General features: G+C 40.0%; 1 protein-coding gene across 1 annotated transcript; it reads left to right on the top strand.

The window, feature by feature from the left end:
- Positions 1-476: 476 nt before the first annotated feature.
- On the top strand, positions 477-8,386 carry MMP3 (matrix metallopeptidase 3). Its single transcript, XM_508723.5, has 10 exons — positions 477-751; positions 1,283-1,527; positions 1,620-1,768; positions 1,920-2,045; positions 3,599-3,763; positions 3,940-4,084; positions 4,949-5,082; positions 5,479-5,638; positions 6,788-6,891; positions 7,961-8,386. The coding sequence occupies exons 1-10, from the start codon at positions 647-649 to the stop codon at positions 8,059-8,061; spliced, it is 1,434 nt and encodes a 477-aa protein (XP_508723.2). The 5' UTR covers positions 477-646; the 3' UTR covers positions 8,062-8,386.
- The last annotated feature ends 17,013 nt before the right edge of the window (positions 8,387-25,399 follow it).

Below are 25,399 nucleotides of genomic sequence, written 5' to 3'. Positions count from 1 at the left end.
GCCCATGAGGTTTTCCTCCTCAAGAACCAGCAAATCCAACGACAGTCAATAGCAGGCATTACAAATCAGATTCAGAAAAATAAATCACCCCTTCTAAACTTCTTCTAGATATTATCTTCTATGTTTTGAGTATAATTGTATATAGTATAGACTATAGCTATGTATGTACACTTTCCACTTACATCTTTTATTTGCTTTTATAATGTCTTTCTCAAAATAAAACTGCTTTTAGAAGTTCTGCACAATTCTGATTTTTACCAAGTCAACCTACTTCTTCTCTCAAAAGGACAAACATAAATTGTCTAGTGAATTCCAGTCAATTTTTCCAGAAGAAAAAAAAATGCTCCAGTTTTCTCCTCTATCAAGACAGGAAGCACTTCCTGGAGATTAATCACTGTGTTGCCTTGCAAAATTGGGAAGGTTGAGAGAAATTAGTAAAGTAGGTTGTATCATCCTACTTTGAATTTGGAATGTTTGGAAATGGTCCTGCTGCCATTTGGATGAAAGCAAGGATGAGTCAAGCTGCGGGTGATCCAAACAAACACTGTCACTCTTTAAAAGCTGCGCTCCCGAGGTTGGACCTACAAGGAGGCAGGCAAGACAGCAAGGCATAGAGACAACATAGAGCTAAGTAAAGCCAGTGGAAATGAAGAGTCTTCCAATCCTACTGTTGCTGTGCGTGGCAGTTTGCTCAGCCTATCCATTGGATGGAGCTGCAAGGAGTGAGGACACCAGCATGAACCTTGTTCAGGTAATTAACACTAACTGACCTGGCCAAGTGGGGAGCTGCCAGAGTAAGCTGAAACCATTCTGTGTGTCTTAAAACCCACATAGAATGCTTGAGCTTACTGTGTAGGAACAGTTCAAGAATAGAGAGCTATAGAGTGTTGAAAGTGGAAAGGGTCTCATTATCACACCATTTGGGCTTCTCCTCTTATGGAGGAAGAAACAAAGGCCAGAAATGTTAGGTGTTTTCTTAAGATCACACAACACCATAGCAGTAGCAGCACTGGGGCTTAAGGCACGTGAATAACAAGTGGAGAGTGGATGAACCATATCTTGCTTTGGAACAGCTTCAGTTTTTTTTTTTTTTAATGCAACGTAATTTTAGCTAAATATTTATGTTGCTAGTATCATATTATAAAATTTGGCATTATTTCAGCAAACTAGAGAAATACTCCAAATAGATTAAGAAAAGTGAGCAACTGCAAAAACTTACTATAAATAGATAGCTATAGTAAAAATTGTAAGAGTGACCTAAAAACTATACTTATTCTGTTAGAAATATCTAGAAAACTACTACGACCTCGAAAAAGACGTGAAACAGTTTGTTAGGAGAAAGGACAGTGGTCCTGTTGTTAAAAAAATCCGAGAAATGCAGAAGTTCCTTGGGTTGGAGGTGACGGGGAAGCTGGACTCTGACACTCTGGAGGTGATGCGCAAACCCAGGTGTGGAGTTCCTGACGTTGGTCACTTCAGAACATTTCCTGGCATCCCGAAGTGGAGGAAAACCCACCTTACATACAGGTAATGGTTCAGAGGGGTTTTCACATAAGATTGGAATTTTATAAACTATATCATAGGAGAAAATAGCATCTGCTTCAATTTTTCTCCTACAGGATTGTGAATTATACACCAGATTTGCCAAAAGATGCTGTTGATTCTGCTGTTGAGAAAGCTCTGAAAGTCTGGGAAGAGGTGACTCCACTCACATTCTCCAGGCTGTATGAAGGAGAGGCTGATATAATGATCTCTTTTGCAGTTAGAGGTAAAAAAAAAAAAAAAAAAAAAAAAGCAAGACAAAACAAAACAAAAAACACATGAAATGTATCCATTCATCTATTTGGTGTTGTTGTACTGGAAAAGGCTCAAAAGGGATCCTTATTACATATCTTTCCAATAAATTTTTTTCCTACTAGAACATGGAGACTTTTACCCTTTTGATGGACCTGGAAATGTTTTGGCCCATGCCTATGCCCCTGGGCCAGGGATTAATGGAGATGCCCACTTTGATGATGATGAACAATGGACAAAGGATACAACAGGTTAGTTACACATCTCTCAGAATGATTTTGGCATTAATTTTTTTATATGTAGAAATCTGTTAATAACCAAGAATGCTCAAGAAATGAGATGTTCTGGATTTTCCAGTGGATCAGAGATCAGCAGAATATATTTTTGTTTTAATTATTATTGAAAATATTTTCAGATGCTTTAACAGTTTTCCTATATTGGTAAGCACAATATAGGAAATATCATTAAGTATTTCTTTAATGACTGGATCTTTGTGATCTAGGGGTAACTATTATTAAGAAAAATTTCTCATATCAAAATACAAACATTCAAGGGATAGTATATTGCACTGAATCTACATTAAAATGTGCTCTGGATGTTACTTATGTAATTTCCTCTACTTCTTTACTCTTCAAACCAGAAATAAGAATTAAATTTCAGAAACTGAGATTCTCTTTTTTTTTTTCTGGCTGAGGCATTATTTTAGTACTTTTAGGTTAAAAGAATTTTTATGGCCTCGTTCTGAAGGAAAAGACTAACTCCCAAATACAACGTTCAAACTGTTTAGGTAGAAGAATGTTTCTCAGTTCATAACTGTATGTTTTGGGGAATGACATGCAAAGTTTTCAAGAAAATCAGCTAAAACAATTAACACTACTTCTAAAAAAATAGGAAAACAATTAATACTATGTCTGAGGTTTAACTGGGATTTATAATGAAAATGTAAACCTCTGTAGGATGTACAAATGTGAGTTTAGTCCTGGATAGAATTCTTGATTGGTTGAGTTAACGAATTCTTGTAAAGAAACCTTCCTGCAAACTCTCAAATGAGATTGTTCCTAGCATCACAAGTTACACAAGTAATACTAGCAAAAGTAAGGTAGATTTACTTACTATATTGATCATAATTACCCAATGCCTCCCAATTTTAGCATTATGGGTGTTTTTAAAAATATGAAGGAAAAAATTTTGAATAAAGCCAGTGTTTATGTATTCTAAATCTGTTGTGTGACAAATGCTAGACATGATTGGGCATACTGTGTTTTAAACCAATTTTGCAAATCCTATGACATCTATCATTATTCATGTTTTTAGTCTCAATATGTACTTCATGATGATGAGGCTGAGACATTATCAATTAATATGAATATAGTTTCCTTTAACTGAGACTGCAAATGGCAAATGTAAATATATTAAAACAGTGTTTAGCTTTGCATTGACAAATGAAGGTAAATATCTGATATGCTAAGCAAGTGGGTTCATTCCATTCCTGAGTACAAGAAAAGGGATCTGGTTCTTCTGGAGTTAATATGCTTGTGAGGCTGGGGGTGGGTTTGGGGCCATGGGGGGCAAGTGGATGTAACTGGGAAATCAATCTCAAAGATTGATTTCAGGTATGAGTTTTAAAATACACTTAGCTTTCCATTAAGTGTGTAATTAGTCAATTGTTCATTTAACCAACAAACAAGGTGTAAAAAGCCCTGTGTGGTTCCAAGAAGTAAAAACCAATACAATGCACAGCAGACCTGTATAATGCACATGTATTTAAAAAATAAGTAACTATTGTTCTCAATTTCTTAAATAGGGACCAATTTATTCCTCGTTGCTGCTCATGAAATTGGCCACTCCCTGGGTCTCTTTCACTCAGCCAACACTGAAGCTTTGATGTACCCACTCTACCACTCACTCACAGACCTGACTCGGTTCCGCCTGTCTCAGGATGATATAAATGGCATTCAGTCCCTCTATGGTGAGTGACACTGGGAAAATCAGCCATTGTAGTTTTGCAACGATGGTCTTCAGAAGAGCTTTCAAATGCTACATAAAGTATTTATGATTTAGTTCAAAGCACCGTGAGAATGTTTGGAAAGCATACAAATGGGCATATATTGAAACGTATCACATTTCCCCTAATGTTCCCTTTAGGACCTCCCCCTGACTCCCCTGAGACCCCTCTGGTACCCACGGAACCTGTCCCTCCAGAACCTGGGACGCCAGCCAAGTGTGATCCTGCTTTGTCCTTTGATGCCGTCAGCACTCTGAGGGGAGAAATCCTGATCTTTAAAGACAGGTCAGGCTGAAAAATTATATTTTCCTACCATTTTAATCCACAATGCTTAGAAAGGAAAACACGCAGAAACTTGATAGAGAGTCTTAAACATTTAAAACAAAAACGTTTCTTCTGAGCTTGGAATCGTTTAGATCTGGTGCTGCCTTTTCCCACATTTTCCAAAAATTGTCAGGTTCATTTTTGAAGGCACAGGCTGATCTGGTTCTTAGCTTCTAATTGCTGTTTCCAAATGTCTTAAGTCACGGTTACTTTTCAAAAGGCATGAGTAGATCTTTTGAATAATAATTTTATTTTTACTTCCTTTAAAAATGACATCAGGATCAACATTACATTTAATCAAGTAATTTACTTACTGATGGATCAATATGCACATGACAAACATTCAAAGAACACAAATGAGAAGAAAACTAAAAATTTTAGTTCCCAGTTCTCCCTGTATTCATCCAGAGTCAAGACATTTTGTGCATCCTTCCAGAATCTTTCTACACATATACAAGAATATATTTATACAGCACATACACGTATACAAACACTGCCTAGCTTTTGGAAGAGGGTATAACACACGCACTGTTTTGCATACATTGCAGGTAATTAAAGCTTATGCTGGGCTAATTCATTTGCACGATAGAATAATTTTTCTTTCATAGAAGACATTACTCTGGAAACCTGTGACAGGAGACTCACTGCAGTCTTCTGAAGAAAAAGGAAAGAAATTTTCTAATGGCAATATACCTGATTTCTATCTGTCATCCAGCCTAGAAGATGAGAGAATGGGGAAAGCTGGGTGAGGCAAGACGGTGAGGAAAATATTCTAAAGGTGAAAGACTGTTTTTCAATTTACATTTCTTTTTACATATATTTTAGGCACTTTTGGCGCAAATCCCTCAGGAAGCTTGAACCTGAATTGTATTTGATCTCTTCATTTTGGCCATCTCTTCCTTCAGGCGTGGATGCCGCATATGAAGTTACTAGCAAGGACCTTGTTTTCATTTTTAAAGGTAATTATTATATCATCATTTGTTTAACTTGCCAAAGTAAACCCTCTCATAAGAAATTGAACAACACTTTAATTTTCCTTACTACAAGTTCTGGCTAGTACAGTAGTCAACGGTAATGAAGAAATAACCAGGGCTGATATTGTATTTATATTTCATAGATGATAAAAATAAAGACAAGAAGATAAATTACCCAGAGTTGTAAATTCTCTCATTTGACCTTAGTTCATTCATTCAGTCTGCAAATTTTTGTGAAAAGCCCACTGTAAGCTGGTGACTAAATCTAAAATTTGGGCTACTACTTTACCATGAAAATCAAAGATGCTAAAGTGTATTTCTAAAGCGAAAGGGCTTAACTGTTATAATTCAATATGATTCTGAATTATTTATATTTAACAGGAAATCAATTCTGGGCCATCAGAGGAAATGAGGTACAAGCTGGATACCCAAGAGGCATCCACACCCTAGGTTTCCCTCCAACCGTGAGGAAAATCGATGCAGCCATTTCTGATAAGGAAAAGAACAAAACATATTTCTTTGTAGAGGACAAATACTGGAGGTGAGATGCAAGAGAAACGACTTTGTATGGAGCCTCATTAGGGAAATTAGTTTCTTTTACTAAGGAAATACCCCACCCCAACCTTAGGCCTGCCTCTCTCTTAGTAGGAAGGATGGGACTTCAGACAACTGTGGAAAAGTTCTTACTTTAAAACAGCAGCACCTTAGGCTCTCCTGCTTTCAGTCCCAAGTGCAGCTGGCTGGTGCTTCCCTTGGTGCTGTCGCCCCACCTGCCTGGCGCCCCCTCTTCTCTCCTCAACCTATTCAAATCTTGCCCATCCTTCAAGTCCTGGCTCAAGTCTCATCACCTCCATGCAGCTTTCCCTCGTGGACTTTAGACCCATTGGGAAAATGTTCTGAGAACCCAGACTGCAATTTAGCATTCCCTTCCCATTGTCTTTTAGTTTGGCTCACTGTCTCACTGTGTGTTTGTCACTGTCTCATTGTGTGTTTGTTTTGTCTTCCTAACACTACCATATGATTTTCAAGGGCTACCTCTAACCTCACCCATTTGTTACCTCTACCTGATAATGATGGCACATTTAAGAGATGATGATCAATAGCAGTCCAGTTTATGGATACAACCCAACACTCACAGACAGGTTGATTCCTGGGTCATTTGGCCAGACTTTGAGACATCGAGGCTGACCATCTGATATCCAGCCAATGGGCTAAAAACACACTTACTGTGCTTTGCTTCTAATCCTAATCCCTTTTCCCAGGAGGCCACCGTAGAAGACTTAGATGTGCAGGGGAGGGGACAGCAGGTATATATGGGCCAATTGTGGTAGGGAATTAAAACTGCATTTTAGATGTTGATTCAATTCACTTTATATATTTGTTCACACTTTCATGTCTTTGTGACAGAAAGATGATTAAGGTTCTTTCTGTCCAGGCTTAAGAAATATGATGACAAACAGCATGTGCTACATACAGCAGGATGCTGCCTCTGTTCCGGATGGAGATATGGCTTTCAGAACTCTTTACAGTACCATTAAAGTCACATATTTCTATAGTCCCAAATATGCCTGGCATTTATTTGCAGTATTTATAAAGTTTAGTAAAATTCCACATTAAACCTAACATGATCTAAGATGTTCGGTAACATGGCCTCTATGCAATGCTGAGCTGTTTCTTTTACTTGGTACAGATTTGATGAGAAGAGAAATTCCATGGAGCCAGGCTTTCCCAAGCGAATAGCTGAAGACTTTCCAGGGATTGACTCAAAGATTGATGCTGTTTTTGAAGAATTTGGTAAGAGGATACTTACTGTGTTGGCCATAGAGCACTTGAAACATTTTATGATATCAGAGGGAAGAGGAGCATTGAAACTTTTTAATAACAAGTGTTTCTTAGGGCCAGTTCCCTCCTCAAAATTTTCATTCGCCTACATTTGTACTCATTATAGAACTACTTCACAAAATAACTTGTTTGGAACCATAAAGATAATTACACAAATCTCACTACTTTATCTTATACATGCATATCAAATCAAAGTGCTCCAGTGTCACTTACATCTCGAGCTAACATGTGAAGTCAAGCTCGACTTTCAGATTACCATGTTAGCATAAAAATCCCATCGAGTGGTGTGGCCAGGTTTAATGTTGGTTAGCTGGCCTTCTCCTCCACCCTATCTTATTGCTGCTACTAACTCCCAGGGAGATTTTTTGCCTGTCTTTCCTGAGTTGTCAGTCATTGCCCATGCCAGTCATTTGCAAATACTTACCTTTCCATGTGCCCAAAGTATAAAAAAAAAAAGATTTTGTTTTCTACTCAAGGTAAGGAAGTGGAGGCTGATGATCTTTATTGAAAGGTAACCTGATCACCATGTTTGCAGAGCACTAAAGGGTCCTGTGGTGTTTTGAAATAGTTGCTGTGCTTCCTAGACTGCAATGCAGGGAAAAGGGAGGAGGATTTTTGGGGAAGAAAGAAATAGGTGATTAGAGTTTCCAAGCAAGTGGAGAATTTATCTGATCGGAAGCAGAATAACCTTGTAACCTGGAACCTGGCTGTGTTGTCAGACAGAGCTGGCACCGAGTGCTGTCTCCATTCTTCCTCGCTGAGTAACCTTGAGGAAGCATCGAAATCTGTCTAAATCTCAACTTGCTCAATCTGTAAATGGAGTTAGACATACAACCTCATAGGGTTGTTGCAGAAATAAATGAACATAAATTCATGTAACAAGCTTGGCATAGTCCCTGACATAAAGTAAAGCTCTATAAACACTTTCTATGTTTAGTTCTCTATGATTCTGAGTTTTGTATATTGTCAAATGTCTTTATTTGGAAAAATATCTTACTATTTACCTTGTCTGTATTTGCAGGGTTCTTTTATTTCTTTACTGGATCTTCACAGTTGGAGTTTGACCCAAATGCAAAGAAAGTGACACACACTTTGAAGAGTAACAGCTGGCTTAATTGTTGAAAGAGATATGTAGAAGGCACAATATGGGCACTTTAAATGAAGCTAATAATTCTTCACCTAAGTCTCTGTGAATTGAAATGTTCGTTTTCTCCTGCCTGTGCTGTGACTCGAGTCACACTCAAGGGAACTTGAGCGTGAATCTGTATCTTGCCGGCCATTTTTATGTTATTACAGGGCATTCAAATGGGCTGCTGCTTAGCTTGCACCTTGTCACATAGAGTGATCTTTCCCAAGAGAAGGGGAAGCACTCGTGTGCAACAGACAAGTGACTGTATCTATGTAGACTATTTGCTTATTTAATAAAGACGATTTGTCAATTATTTTATCTTATTGTTGTGTTTGTTTGTTTCAAGGGCAAGTTGTTCTCATAATTTGGGCACTTTATGGGCTGAACATGCTCAGCCAGTAGACTAGAGTCTCCATGGCTTGGGGTTCACAATGGGTTCCAGAACTGCAGAGAATCTAACACTTGCCCTCCTCATGAGCCCTGCAAACAGGATGCTTATTTCTACCACCCAGACATTTTATGTGTCCTGACATACCTAAGGCAAAAAATCTAGAGGGGTTGTGACATTGTAGAGCAGGCTGTAGGAAAAACTGTGAAGGGAATCCTATAATCATAGCAAATTGCCTCGTTTGCACGTCTCATTTTACAGGGTGAGGAAATCAGACTTGTTTTTCATCTTTTCCTTTTACTTATAAATTCCCTCAGTGCAGGTCCCTCCCCTGACCTAGCAAGCAAACTTCCTCATATCTACCCTATTCACATGGTAAAATATACTCTTGTATTCATTTTGTATCTGCCTGTGCCTGGAGGTAAATGCCCATTGGCAAATGATGATTCTAACACTGGTTTATCATCCATAACTAATGTCTCTAGCACAATGCCTCGTACATGGTAAGAGCCGTTTTTAACTTATCCATTCATCTGAGAGTAATTTACAAATCATATTCCATATTCCAGGCATTATGCTAGGTTGCAGGCATAAGAATTTGAAAATAATAGACACAGGCCCCTGCCCTCATCGAGATTATAATCCAGCGAAAAGAACACGTGTAGATAACCACAAATATAAATACACAATTGTAAATTTCATAAGAGTTATAAAGGGAAAAAAGTAATAGGAGGATCTATTTTGAACCAGATGGTTTTAGAAGAACTTTTGAGGGAATGGCATTGAAGGAGGTTTTGAAAGGAGGTGTGGAGACTAAGAGGGGAGATGACGGCTTGGACCACATGGGCACACGGGAGAGTTAGGAATGAGAGTAGACTCTATAGATATGAGATAGATAACAGAACTTAGTGATGGATTAGATATGCAATTTGAGAGAAAAGGAAATGTTCCGAGTAAATCCTAAGTAGCTTGCTTGAGCATAAGAGCTGATGGTGACGGCATTTACTGAGATGGGGAAAGACTTGGAGAGAAGAAGGTTTGTGAAGGAAGGGCAAGAGTTAGGATGAATTTTTTATGTTTGCCCATTTTTGAAATGTGTTGGAGAAATTCAAGCACCCAAGAGCTAAAGGAATCTGAAATGCAAAAGAGACACACACATATATATGAAACATATATGTATATGGAAGGTTTCAACATTGAGATTATTCTTAAAGCCAGAAGTATGGGAGAGATCATATGGGGAGAGTTTAAGATAAAACTAATGAATAGCAACATTTAGTCAAAATTTACAGCATTTCTTTATTTTTAAAATTACCTGATTTTATTTATTTCTAATAGGTACTACCTTAGCCACAACACAAAATCCAAAAGTTAAAAGACATTATGCAATATAAACAATTTTCCTCCCACCCCTGTTTCCAACATCTAACTCCTTTTCTCAGAGGTAACCAAGCAGATCTTTCTTGAATCCTTCCAGAGCTATTTTATGCATACCAAGCATTAATATAATCTTTCAAAATAAAAATGGTACTATGCAAAATTACACTGTCTTGCTCTTTGATTTCTTTCACTTAATGTATCTTGGCAGCTATTCCACATTAGTACATGTAGAATTGCTTTATTCAATTTTTTTTCTTTAGGTGCACTTAATTTAATATCAAGAACACAATACAAAAGGCCCAAATACAATGAAAAAACACATTTGTCCATTAACACCAGTGATAATGCTCTTTCAGCACATGCCTGCCGAATGGAATGGGGATTTAATAAAGCTCACTCCTGAAAAAAATAACCCAGTGAGCCTCACCACAGCCAACATCCTTAAGCAATCTGGTTGTGAAATGAATGTTTATAATGCTTCAAACAGCTTAAACCTGAAGTTTGATACCACACCTTCACGTTTGCACAGTTCTCAATAAGATTATCTACGGTATTTACAACCATTCAAAGGTAAACCATTGATTAAAACCACATTCATTTAAGACTCAATAATTCCCATGAATATGTACAATTATTATGTATCAATAAAAAAGAATCAAGTAATATAGAGCCTCAAACTAAATGGTTAAATATATGAACTACTTATACTGACAACTAATATTTGATTTTCTGTGACTATTTAAGGTTGGTAGTTAGCAAATAATCCCTTTAAAGGCAAAATTCACCTCATTTGAGTTTTGACCCAGCAGTTCAACAACAATGATGAAGTTCACAGTCTTACTGGCAAAACCAATATGTTGAAAAGTCCTCATTTAACGTCTGGATAAGTTCTTGGAAACTGATTTTAAGCAAAGGGATGCATAAGGAAACCATTTTTACCATAGGCTAATTGATATAAACAAGAGTTAAATTTCTATGGCATATTTCTAAGTCACAAAAACATCACCAAACTTCTAACTAAAGACCAAAACACTTCTAAATAGTAAACACTGTAGGCCCAGCACAGTGGCTGACACCTGGAATCTCAGCACTTTGGGAGGTCAAGACGGGCAGATCACTTGAGGTCAGGAGTTCAAGACAAGCCTGGCCAACATGGTGAAACCCTGTCTCTACTAAAAATACAAAAATCAGCAAGACGTGGTGGCATATGCCTCTAATCCCAGCTACTCAGGAGGCTGAGGCAGGAAAATCGTTTGAACCAGGGAGGCAGAGGCTGCAGTGAGCCGAGATCGCGCCACTGCACTCCAGCCTGGGCGACAAAGTGAGACTCCGTCTCAAAAAAAAAAAAAAAAAAAAAAAAAAGGAAAAGTAAACATTGAAATAAATGCGAGTTATGCACACATTTAAGAAAAATTAATAAAAAGCAAGTAAGATATTTATTTACCTTCTTGTTCCAGTTCAGAGTGTTGAGTGGCTGGAGCCCATCCTGGCAGCTCAGGCCAGCCCTGGATAGGACTCCATTCCATCATCGCAGGGCGCACTCATACTCACTCACACTCACCAGTTTGCGACCATGTAGACAAGCCAGCGAGCCTCATGTGCACAGCTGTGGGATGTGGAAGGAAACCAAGTACCCAGAGAAAATCCACAAAGACACAGGGAGAACCTGAAAACTCCACACAGACCATGGCCCTGACCAGAAATGGATTTTTTTTCTCTTCGACGTCATAACTAATCCATGTTATTTGAAGACCTGCTCTTTAGAGTTTCTAAGTCACTATGCTCAAGGGTAAGAGCAATGCATAGTCCATTTTCCATTTTACTGGAATTTATGTTCAATTCATGATTTAAAGTCTCCAGGTTTTCATTTCTCCGAACTGTCCAAAGACATTGTGTGCCTTAGGACCTTGTTTCTCCCTCTATTTTCTTCAAACAGAAACATTTCTCAAGTATCCACATGTTCCCAAAGAGGAATTCTTCAGAGGTGGCCGCTTCTTTGGGATAGTGCAAGTCTACCAGGCTTCTGAAGCAAAGCGGATGGGGAGGGAAAGAACTGAAGTGCAAGGTTCATTGGTAAGTTTCACATTAACCATTAGGAGCTGGGGAGTATAAGAATGCGGCTTTTTTCCTTTCCTCTCAAAAAGTCTGAGTGTTGGTGTAGAAACGAGTCCTTGGCTGTCCCCCCAGTGACTTTCTAGTAGTGGCACTGTCAGGGAAGCCTTGACTGAGAATATGACTGGAGAGTTTACCTACCAGGCGTAAACTTCCAGGCACTCTGTTCATTTTGGGCTTGTTCCCGTTTGTCTTCAGTCAGGGCCAGATCACCTTTCATTTTTAGGAAAACAGGTTGATGGCTCGGTCTACCATTGTTGATCAGGCCACGCTGGGCCACAGGTTTGCTGGAGGTACTAAATTCGGGTAGGACGCCTCGCATCTCCTGCCTCTTGTCTGCTAGTCGCATCGCAAGGACGTTTTTCCCGCGCAGACTCTTGCTGCTCTTGCTTTAGTTTTCACTGAGGTTAAGGTCAGCGTTCTTGCCTCCAAAGCTTGCGCATGTGTTTCATATTGTTTCCATTTTAGAATTCATTCATCTCCTGCCATCTGTTTGAAGTTTCGCTCAGTCTAACACTTTGGGGAAGAGGGTTTTTTGTTGGTCATCTTGAATCCGAAGAGTCGCCTCCCAGATGCGGCCGTGGTCACCCACCGCCAGCCCCACCAGGGAGGAAAGGAAGGGGGCAGGTCGCCAGCAGAGCCCGATTCGTCGGACCTCGCCCTGGCTCTTCCCCGGAGTCTGGCGCCCCTCCGCGGCCACGGGACTCTGCGAGCTTCTGTTTATTGCACCAGCTGCGCTCAAAGGAAGAAATACGCAGCTTATTCAGTCCCCTATTGGTGATTCAGTAAATACATTTATACATTAAATACATGCAAAAACCAAATAAATAAAATGTTAAAATAACAAAAAATAAAATTAATTTGAAATAAGTGTAAATATTAAGAGAAAATAATTTTATAACATTTGAATATATTTATATAATATTTAAAATTAAAATATATTTAAGATAAAAATAATAAAACATAAATGAAATAAAATTGTGTGCATCAGTAGATTATTTTCAGTATTCAGTGTATCAGTAGCCTGTTTTTTAATATTTTGCTGTGATATCCAACGCTACAATGAATATCCTCAAGCACACTTGCATATTGGATGGAAAGTCTAATCTTCAAAGGCTGAGCAGAGATACAGGAGCAGGAAAACTATTTGTTGGATTCTCCAACATGAGGGCCACTGATGCTCTTTACAACAGCAGCGTTGGTGAAGTGATGGAGCTGAATTCTGATTGAAGCTGGTAGAAAAGTTGGCAAGTTAGGGTGTTTTTGGCTATAGGTAGCAGAAAATCTCAACTGATTTAAAAATAAGGAATTTTCTGGTTCATATTACATAAAAGTACAGCACTAAGACAGGTTTTAGTTTCGGTGCGATCAGAGTTCTGGCTCCATCACTTTGCGGTTATCTTGATTCTGTCCTTGTGTCAGTTTTACCTTGAGGCTGGCTTTCCTCACGGCAGCAACACAGCTATGTTGTTTAGTGTCCAGGCAACGCACCTTCTTAAATCACCACCTTCAAACACGAAAGGACAGTTCTGAGTGTCCTCCTGTTTGGACCATCTCTTACCATATGGTCATCCTAGACCAATCACCATGGCAAGGAGGATCAATCAATTTCACTGCAGTCATGTTTTTGTTACACAGTGAGGTGAAGGAAAGACATTGAGTCACCAATCTCTGTCCATCTACTACAAAGAGAAACTGGAATGTGAGAAAGTCGAAATAACAGATGCAAATAATTCTTAGGAAATGTTGTGCTGAGAAGGAAGTGGAAAATACTTTCTCTGTGCTATCAGACCTGATTCATAGTTCTTATGCATGTCTTAACTGTTAGGCTGGTGGTTGATCTCAATAATGCAGAAATATAAGTTTAGAGTAATTCAGTAGCATTGTCATGATCACATAGCAAGTACATAGCCAGGATCCAATTTCATATCCTTCTAGATTCAAAGATCATGTTCTTATTTTGTCTAGGGACCCAGACAATAAATCAGCCTGGTTGCCTTATCTTTTTAGTTTTGACTCCATTCCGAACTAGGGGTTCTGTAGTGTCATATGGCATGACCACATTGGGACTGGTTCTTCCTCAATTCTGCAGTTTAAAATCCCCACAACCCAAGGGCCGGGGTTCTTTTGAGTCTGATATCTAGCCCTGCTAAATTTCTTTGTGCTGTCCTAAATTGTAATGAACAATGGAGAACCTCACACCAGCTACTCGTCTGTAAATTTCCCCAAGCAATCTTGTTCCAGAAATGTTTGTTTGTTCCAGGTATGTATTTTTGTGCTGACAAGGCTTTCACCTGAATTTGACACCGACCAGAGGCTAAGCCCCAGGGACCAGACATGTAGCCTATGTCGGGACAAGACCAGCCCTAATGGTGACTGATGCTGAATCCCAGAATGATGTTTGATAGCTGGCTCAATTCCTCTTGCTTCAGGCAGGCTTATTGGAGTACGTTTGCATTTACAGGAAATCATGCAGTGACACTAGACTGGGGGAGGGACACTAGACTGGGGGACAGGGGAGGAAAGCAGAAGCTGGGAATCTGGTTTGGACTCAGCAATAAACCAACAGAAATATGGGTTTGACACAAATGAGAACGTTCATAAACGATAAAGTACAGAATCTCACCAGTTAGTGAGCAGATGGGTTATCATGACAGAAGCATTTAAGAAGCCTATTATCACAAATCAAGCAATATGGAGATTAGCCGTGATCCTATTGTGAAGGAGCACAGTGGGAAGAGTGCATTGAAGCTACTCAGATCTGGCAGGAATAACTTGTGAAAGCAATTTTCTGTAAAATTGAAGAAGTTGGCAGGGTTTAATTATGAGAAAAAGTCCAGCTTGCTAACCACCTGGGATTTGGGTAGAATCATTCTGGAAGCAGCACAAACACCCTTTGCCTTGGTTTATAATCACTGATAATAATCTGTGTGTAAAACTTTAGTGGCTGTAGCGGACCTAAAATAGTAATTATCTTTTCTTTGGTTGGGAGCAAATTAGCTACTTCTGGAAGGAATATATGTACGTACATTATATATAATGTATATTATACATAATGTATGTAATGTATATTATACATAATATATTATATTATACAATGTAATCTAATATAATACATGAAACTCTATTACATTATGCATAATATACATTATATTATGTATGTATATTATATATACATGTATATATACGTGTATAAAAACGTGTATATACATATATACGTGTATATACATATATACGTGTATATACATATATACGTGTATAAAAACGTGTATATACATATATACGTGTATAAAAATGTATATATACATATATATGTGTATAAAAATGTATATATACATATATACGTGTATAAAAATGTATATATACATATATACGTGTATAAATGTATATATATACTTGTATAAATGTATATTATGCATAATGTACATAATGTATATTATGCATAATGTACATGTTTATTATACACAATGTATATTGTATATAATGTATATATACTATATAACATTTATGTGTATTACATATTTATACAATGTAGATCATATATAATGTATGTTATGTATAATATATATTTAATAGAGAATGAATACAAGTGAGACTTTTGTTTAAGGAATGTTATTATGCTGTGTTATGTTTTGCAGTCACTGCTATTTTGAATGTTTTCTGTTTTTAAGTTGTTTGCAAAGTGTATGAGAATTTGAGTTAAGTGAGTCAATTGATTGATTTATTAGATTACTAAGCATTACTTAAGTGTTTAGAAATATCTGGCTTGTTGGGTTTTAAGTCTGCATAATAGACTTGCATTATCTGAAAAAATTACCTACATTGAAATTGTAATTATGATTTGAAGTGTTGATGAAAATATTACTTATGAATTCAAATAGCATTAAATGATTAAGGATAATTTATTATTTTTACTGTACAAATCAATAAATATTAATCAAAGCTAGTGAAAATGATTGTACTTATTTTTATATGAATATACTAGATTAATAAACAAGATTGGAAAGCTGAACTTAAAATATTAAGAAAACTTAGGATTTAACTCTTTAATAGATGGAGTATTATTATAATAAAAGTAAAACTCTAAGTATTAATAGGCAGGCAAAAAAGGCCCCCTTAGACATTAGCAAATCCAACTGAAAGGCTAACGTATATTACTATTGCTATCTTTACACAGAAGGGAAACAAATACTTTGTATATACTATCTCATTTAATTCTCACCTATGAAGAAGATATTATTAAACTTTTTTACAAATATAGGGATGTATAGAGAGATTGCACAACATCCTCAAGGTCATACAGATAGTAAATGGCAGAGCCAGATATCTAATGCATCTAGTCTGACACCAAGCTTATGTTACATCCACTTTGCTGCCTCTCTATTCTTTAAGTTAACATGAATTAACCTATGATATGGTGTGGCTGTATCCCCACCCAAATCTCATCTTGAGTTGTTGCTCCCATAATCCACATGTATCATGGAAAGGACCTGTTGGGAGGTAACTGAATCATGGGGCTGAGTTTTTCCCATGTTGTTCACATGAGAGTGAGTAAGGCTCACAAGATCTGATGGTTTTACAAAGAGCAATTCCCTTATGCACGCTCTCTTGCCTGCCACCATGTAACATGTGCCTTTGCTCCTCCTTTGCCTTCTGCCATGATTGTGAGGCCTCCTCAGTCATGTGGAACTGTCAGTCTATCAAACTTCTTTCCTTTATAAATTACCCAGTCTTGGGTATGTCTTTATTAGCAGTGTGAGAACAGACTAATACAGTAAATTGGTATCAGTAGAGTGGGGTGCTACTGTAAAGATACCCGAAAATGTGGAAGTGACTTTGGAACTGGGTAACAGGCTAGGTTGGAACAGTTTGGAGGGCTCAGAAGATATGAAAATGTGGAAAAGTTTGAAACTTCCTAGAGACTCAGAGGGCTCAGAAGACAGGAAGATGTGGGAAATTTGGAACTTCCTAGAGACTTGTTGAATGGCTTTGACCAAAATGCTGGCAGTGATTTGGACAAAAAGGTCCATGCTGAGGTTGTCTCAGATAGAGATGAGGATCCTGTTGGGAACTGGAGGTCACTCTTTTATTTATTTTTCTGAGATGGAGTCTAGCTCTGTCACCCAGGCTGGACTGCAGTGGCGCAATCTCGGCTCACTGCAAGCTCCACCTCCCGGGTTCATGCCATTCTCCTGCCTCAGCCTCCCAAGTAGCTGGGACTACAGGCACCTGCCACCGTGCCTAGCTAATTTTTTGTATTTTTAGTAGAGACGGGGTTTCACCTTGTTAGCCAAGATGGTCTCAATCTCCTGACCTCGTGATCCGCCCGCCTTGGCCTCCCAAAGTGCTGGGATTACAGGCATGAGCCACTGCACCTGGCCAGGTCACTCTTGCTATGCAAAGAGACTGGTGGCATTTTGCCCTTGCCCTAGAGGTGTGTGGAATTTTGAACTTAGGAGAGATGATTTAGGGTATCTAGGGGAACAAATTTCTAAGTGGCTAAGCATTCAAGAGGTGATGGAATATAAAAGTTTTGAAAATTTGCAGTCTGACAATGAGATAGGAGAGAAAAACTTTTTTTTCTGAGGAGAAATTCATACCTGTTGCAGAAACTTATATAAAACGAGGAGCCAAATGTTAATCACCAAGACAATGGGCAAAATGTCTCCAGGGCATGTCAGAGACCTTCATGGCAGTCCTTCCCATCACAGGCCCAGAGGCCTGGGAGGGAAAAATGGTTCTGCGGGCCAGGGCCAGGACCCCCCCTTTGCTGTGCACAGCCTTGGGACTTGGTGCCGTGCGTCCCAGCCACTCCAGCTGTAGCTAAAAAGGGCCAACATACAGCTCAGGCAATTGCTTCAGAGGGTGCAAGCCCCAAGCCTTGGAAACTTCCACGTAGTGTTGGGCCTGTGGGTACAGAGAAGTCAAGAATTGAGATTTGGGAATCTCTGCCTAGATTTCAGAAGATGCATGGAAATGCCTGGATGTCCAGGCAAGAAGTTTGCTGCAGGGGTGGAGCCCTCATGGAGAAACTCTCTAGGGCAGTGTGGAAGTGAAATGTGGGGTTGGAGCACCCACAAAGAGTCCCCACTGGGGCACTGCTTAGTGGAGCTGTGAGAAGAGGCCCACTGTCCTGAAGACCCCAGAATGGTAGATCCAATGACAGCTTGCACTGTGCACCTGGAAAAGCCACACTCAATGCCAGCCAGTGAAAGCAGCCAAAATGGGGGCCATACCCTGCAAAGCCACAGAGGCAGAGCTGCCCAAGGCTGTGGGAGCCCACCTCTTGCATCAGCATGACCTGGATGTGAGACATGGAGTCAAAGGAGATCATTTTGTAACTTTAAGGTTTAATGACTGCCCTGTTGGATTTTGGACTTTCCAGGGGACTGTAGCCCCTTTGTTTTAGCCAATTTTTCCCATTTGGAGCAGGTATATTTACCCAATGCCTGGTACCCACATTGTATCTAGGAAGTAACTAACTTGCTTTTGGCAGAAGGGACTTGCCTGTCTTAGATGAGACTTTGGACTGTGGACTTTTGAGTTAATGCTGAAATGAGTTCAGACTTTGGGGGACTGTTGGGAAGGCATGATTAGTTTTGAAATGTGAGGACATGAGATTTGGGAGGGGCCAGGGGTGGAATGATATGGTATGGCTGTGTCCCCACCCAAATCTCAACTTGAATTGTAGCTCCCATAATCCACATATGTTGTGAGAGGGACTCACTGGGAGGTAATTGAATCATGGAGGTGAGTTTTTCCCATGCTATTCTCACGACAGTGCATAAATCTCATGAGATCTGATGGTTTTATAAAGAGTACTTCCCTTACACATGCCCTCTTGCTTGCCACCATGTAAGACAAGCCTTTGCCCCTCCTTTGCCCTCTGCCATGATTGTAAATCCTCCTCAGCCATATGGAATTGTGAGTCCATTAAAACTCTTTCCTTTATAAATTTCCCAGTCTTGGGTATGTCTTTATTAGCAGCATAAGAATGAACTAATACAGCCTATAAATGTGATTAATAGCAAAAGAGATAGAGCAAAGAACAGACTGAGTGACATAATAGGGCAAGAGTTGGAATAAAGAAACAGCTGGAGTAGAGGAAGTGGTTGGCTCTTTGTAGCAGGTTGAGTCAAAGGGGTAAGTTTAGGTGACCTAGGAATGGATGTATAATACAGACATTCAGAAGTGGAAGGTTCATAATTTTGATAAGATCCTTTAAGTGCCATTTTATATTATTTTTCTATTAATAAAATAAATCTTAAGCCTGGTAATGAAATATCTCATGTGCACCCAAGGGCCTATTTCTAAGTAATGTAGCCATTTCATAATTCAAAAATAGCTGATAATTTCTCAATTAGGAAATGTCCATTATAAAATCACTGCAAAATCTGATGCCACAGGAGAAGCTTGAGTGACTTATAAAAGAGTACTGTGTAGGACATCTACACTCCTGGAACAACATGTGGTATCTGAGACTACAAATGGATTCTTAAAGGCATGGAAATATTTTATGCATCTGCTGCAGAATACTGAACCAATATCCCTAACAAATTTATCTGAAAATGACAATTTAATCTTAAATTTTTCTGTGTGTGAACTTCCTTTGAATTTATTATCTCTCAAGTCCTAATATGTTACCCTTTGACTGTCAGGTAGATGAAGTAGTCTTTTTCTCAATGTTCTGAGACCACATCAGTCTTGTGATTAATCAGATGCAAATTACATCCTTGTGAATGAGTGATCAACTTACAAAAAGAGTCATAACCATAAGACTATAGTTTGCAGAAATTTAGGTCAAAATCCTGCTCTGCTAAGAAAGTACAAAAATGCTTTCTACCTTTCGGGAGCTCACAATTTGAGAATTATACCACTGATATGGAGATACATAAAGAGCAGACAGGGTAGGAGATATTAATTTGCTTTTTCATTCATTCATTCTTTCAACAATATTCACTAACCACTCATTATATGCCAAGCACTTCTAAGAGCTTTGATAAATCAGTATATTAGTTCATATTCATGCTGCTGATAAAGACATACCCAAGACTGGGCAATTTACAAAAGAAAGAGATTTAATGGACTTACAGTTGCACATGGCTGAGGAGACCTCACAATCATGGCAGAAGCTTAGGAGGAGCAGTCATGTCTTATATGGATGGCAGCAGGCAAAGAGAGCTTGTGCAGGGAAACTCCCCTTTTTAAAACCATCAGATCTTGTGAGACTTATTCACTAGCATGAGAACAGCACAAGAAAGACCTGCCCTCATGATTCAATTACCTCCCACTGGATCTCTCCCATAACGTGGGAATTCAAGATGAGATTTGTCAGGGAACACAGCCAAACCATATCAATCAGTGAAAAAAACAAATATCTTTGTCTTCTTAGAACTTGCATTCAAACAAGAGAGACAGATAATAGCAAATAAATACCTTATGTCATATATTAGAAGGAGATAAGTACTATGGAAAATAGAAAAAGTAGAGTGAGGTTGGGATTGCAAGCAAAGAGGGCTTGGGGTGGTGACGGTTGCAGTAGGGTGCTCAAAGTAAGCCTCGTGGAGAAGATGATATCTGAACAAAGACTGGGAGAAGGCGAGAGAGCTTGCCAAGTGAATCTAGGAAAAAAGCACTCCAGCCTGAATAACAGCTAGAGTGGAGGATCCTAAGATGGAGTGTGATCATGATGGTCAAAGGACAGCAAGAGGACTACTTACAACAATCAAATAGGTGGGAGGGGAGTGGAAGTGCTAGAAGATAAAGTCCCAGGGATAAGGGTTGAGGTGGAAGGCAAAGTGTGTGGGGGTATTGGGCCAATATAAACACGGGCTTTCACTGTGAGTGAAATGGGGGTGGGCATTGGAAGGTGTGGAGCAGAAGAGCCTCTGGTGCTCTGCTAGGTTAGATTGTATGGGAGAAAGGGTAGATTCACAGAGACCTATGAGGAAGTTACTGCAGTATTCCGGCCAAGAGAGAATGGTGACTCCAATCAGGATGGGAACAGTGGAAATGGAGAGAAGGATATATTAGAGGGTGGAACCAGCAGGATTTAATGACAGACTGGCTGGGAAGTGTGAGAAAGAGAGAGGAGTTTAGGATGACTTCAAGTCTTTTGGACTGAGCAACTGAAAGGATGAAGCTGCCAAGTTGCCATCACCTGAAACGTGGAAGGCTGTGGGTGGAGCAGGGAGTTGGGGCAAGATTAGAGGTTCCATTTTGGACACATTGTGTGTCTGAGAGGTCTATTTGACATCCAAGTAGAGATGTTGGATATAGGAGTATGCAGTTTAGGGAAAAGGTCTGGATTGGAGACATAAATTTGGGAGTTATCAGCACATAGATGATTTTAAGGCTTGAGAATGGATGAGTTTAACAATGTAGTAAGAACAAAGAAGTGAAGAGATCCAAGGACTGAGTCTTGAGGCATTTCAATATTGAATTAGAAAACATCTACAATATAAGTTCATATTTTGCCACTCTTCCTTTGTAATAGAATGCAACACCACAATCATTAATGGAATAAAGCAGGATAGCATATATTATATATAATCTATATAACCTATATATAGATTGTATGTGTATAATCTATAATTATAGGTTGCTGCTTGTTGATATTTGTGAGAGTCAACAGTAGGAATTATAATATTTATATATATATACATTTATATACATATATTCAATGTTTATATACATGTGATGTGCTGGTAAGATGGACAGTTTGGGACAGAAAAGTGTAAACTCTTCATAGATGCTCCTAGGATGCGCAGCTGATGAGTGGAGGACTATTTAAGTTTATTTCCTTTCTCAAGGAAGGAAATGAGGGAGAAGTGATTGGAAAAGAGAAAGGATTAAGATGGTAAAATACAGAATGACATTAGGAAACTAATCTAGATTGATCATGTAGGAAGTGGGCAGGTGTATGGGACACCTCATACAGGAGAGCTCCGGCTGGCATCTGGCACAATCATGGCAGAAGGCAAGGAGGAGCAGTCATGTCTTACATGGATGGGAGCAGGCAAAGAGAGCCTGTGCAGGGAAACCCCTTTTTAAAACCCTTCTCACCCCTCTGGGATGAAGCTTCCAGAGGAAGGAGCAGGGAAGAGAGTGGTGTCTGGGGACAATATTCAGAGTCCCCAGGTTGGGACCAGAGAATCTGCAGGGGTGTCTTCATTCCTCAAGGATTAGAGGCTGAGAGGGCTTCAGTCAGTCTAACTAAGAAGCAAGGCCAGGCTTAACCTCAAGCAAGGAAAGGGATACTTGAGGTTGCTTGATTTGTGTCCATCTCATTCATTCATTGATGGATTCATTCCTTAAACAGGACATTTACAGAATGTCTGTGATTGCCAGGCACTGCGCTATGGATAAAAGATATATTCAGACAGGATTCCTGCTTATACTCTAGCAGGAGAGACAGAAAAGTGAACAGGCAAGCAGGTTACAGGATATGAGTACTATTTAGTGCAGGCACACAGAGCTGGGGAAACACATAGCAAGTAACCAGGCTTCAGAGATCAGGGAAGGATTTTCGAAAAGGTACATTTAAGCTGAGACCCAAAGGGCAAATGCTTAGTAAGTCAAGGAAAGGAGGGGTGGTATCTCTTCCAAATAGATGGTATAGGATGTAAAAGCCAAGAAAGGAGAGAAAACCTGACTTTTTATCTACTTCGACTCCTTAGCAGGGTATCAAAGCCCTTCATAATTCCAGCCCTGGTTACTGATCCATCTCATCTCTTATTATCTCCTACCCCAAATGCTACACTCCAGCCATTCTGAACCACTTGAAGTTCCCTATATGTACCAAGCTCTCTTCTTTCTCCAGCCCTCAAGGTCGCTGTACCCACTGCCTGGAATATTGTGAATGATATGTTTGTTATGCATGCCTATTTGTTTTTCCTTCTCTGACATGTCCTCCAAATCCCCATGGATATGGCAGACCTAGACAATAATGTTTGTACCAGCAACCTCACCACTATGGCTCTAGTTGATTGGATTAGAGATGAACACAAGAATAAAGCAGAGCCTGTCATGTGCTCTTTCCCAGAATTAGAAATGATAGACCCAGAACACATGTCCATGATCAAATTCATAAGATGAACTAGGATTGGAACCAGAATTAGAAACATAGCAAGTCCTAGTCACGCACAGGCTGATGTTACGGAGGGGGAGCATCAGTTTGAAGGGGACTACAGAAAGAAAAAATAGCAAACATTCAGGTTCAGTCTATGTAAGAAAAAGAGAGAAACACAGAGAAGGCAGAGGGATGGGGGAGAGAATGAGAGAGACAGAGACAGAGCTTATAATCTTTCCATTTCTCAAGAAGGCTGTCCTGAGATTAGATTCCATGAGAATCCTCAAGTTCCTTACTATAAATCCCCTGTAAATGATCTCCCAACAAAAACATTTTAGGCTTAGACATAAGTTAAAAGTGGGTTGGCAAGCTACAGACCCTCAGAGGATATGCGGAATTGGTGGTGGGGGTCCCAGGAGGGCAGCGTAAAATACCATGTCAAAGTGAAGCCAGTACTTGAGGAGGGGGAAAAATCAGCTGATTACCTGCCATCTGTATTAAACTGTGTCCTGGAACCCAAGCCATGGGCTTCCTGAGGGTGAAGTTTTAAGGTCTTTGGATAAAAAGTAAATGTATTTGAAGGTGTTGATTATTCCTCATCATCTAAAGTCTATAATGAAAGGAACATGTTATAATCCAGATTTCCTTACAGAAAATGAGTAAGTAAGTAAAATAAGTCAAAAAATAAAGAAGGCCTGAGACTTAGAGGCAAGATGGCCGAGTAAGAACAGCTCTAGTCTGCAGCTCCTAGTGAGACCAATGCAGAAGCTAGGTGATTTCTGTATTTGCAACTGAGGTACGTAGTTCATCTCATTGGGACTGGTTAGACAATGGATGCAGCCCACGGAGGGTAAGCAGGAGCAGGGTGGGGCGTCACCTCACCTGGGAAGTACAAGCGGTTGGGGAACTCCTTCCCCTAGCCAAGGGAAGCCATAAGGGACTGTGCCGTCAGGGACTGTACCATGAGGAACAGTGCACTCCAGAGCAGACACTACACTTTTCCATGGTCTTTGTAAACCGCAGACCAGGAAATTCCTCAGGTGCCTACACCACCAGGGCCCTAGGTTTCAAGCACAAAACTAGGTGGCCGTTTGAGCAGACACAAAGCTAGCTGCAGGAGTTTTTTTGGTTTTTTTTGTTTTTTGTACCCCAGTGGTGCCTGGAACACCAGCGGGACAGAACCATGCACTCCCCTGAAAAGGGGGCTGAAGCCAGAGAGCCGAGTGGTCTTCTCAGCGGATCCCACCCTCACGGAGCCCAACAAGCTAAGACCCACTGGTTTGAAATTCTCACTGCCAGCACAGTAGTCCGAAGTCGACCTGGGACTCCCAAGCTTGGTGCAGGGAGGGGCATCCACCATTAGTGAGGCTCCAGTAGGCTGTTTTCCCCTCATAGTGTAAACAAAGCCACCAGGAAGTTTGAACTGGGTGTGAAACCAGTGTGGTGAAGCCACTGTAGCCAGATTGCCTCTCTAGATTCCTCCTCTCTGGGCAGGGCATCTCTGAAAGAAAGGCAGAAGCCCCAGTCAGGGGCTTATAGATTAAAACTCTCATCTCCCTGGGACAGAGCACCTGGGGGAAGGAGCAGCTGTGGGCACAGCTTCAGCAAACTTAAACATTCCTGCCTGTCAGCTCTGAAGAGAGCAGCAGATCTCCCGGCACAGTGCTTGAGCTCTGCTAAGGGACAAACTGCCTCCTCAAGTGGGTCCCTGACCCTCATGCCTCCTGACTGGGAAACATCTCCTAGCAGGGGTCAACAGACACCTCATACAGGAGAGCTCCTGCTGGCATCTGGCAGGTGCCCCTCTGTGACGAAGCTTCCAGAGGAAGGAGCAGACAGCAATCTTTGCTGTTCTGCAGCCTCTGCTGGTGATAGCCAGGCAAACAGGGTCTGGAGTGGACCTCCAGCAAACTCCAGCAGACCTGCCAAAGAGAGCCCTCAATGTCAGAATAAAAACTAACAAACAGAAAGCAATAGCATCAACATCAACAAAAAGGACACCCACATAAAAACCCCATCCAAAGGTCACCAACGTCAAAGACCAAAGGTAGATAAATCCACGAAGATGAGGAAAAAACAGCACAAAAAGGCTGAAAATACCAAAAACCAGAATGCCTCTTCTCCTCCAAAGGATCACAACTCTTCGCCAGCAAGGGAACAAAACTGGACGGAGAACAAGTTTCATGAATTGACAGAAGTAGTCTTCAGATGGTGGGTAATAACAGACTCCACCAAGCTAAAGGAGCATGTTCCAACCCAATGCAAGGAAGCTAAGAACCTTGATAAAAGGTTACAGAAACTGCTAACTAGAATAACCAGTTTAGAGAAGAACATAAATGACCTGATAGAGTTGAAAAACACAGCACAAGAACTTCGTGAA

Source organism: Pan troglodytes, chromosome 9 (assembly GCF_028858775.2).
Source record: "Pan troglodytes isolate AG18354 chromosome 9, NHGRI_mPanTro3-v2.0_pri, whole genome shotgun sequence".
Lineage (NCBI taxonomy): Eukaryota > Metazoa > Chordata > Mammalia > Primates > Hominidae > Pan > Pan troglodytes.
Note: the sequence above shows the minus strand (reverse complement) of the source record. Positions and strands in the feature narration are given on the sequence as shown.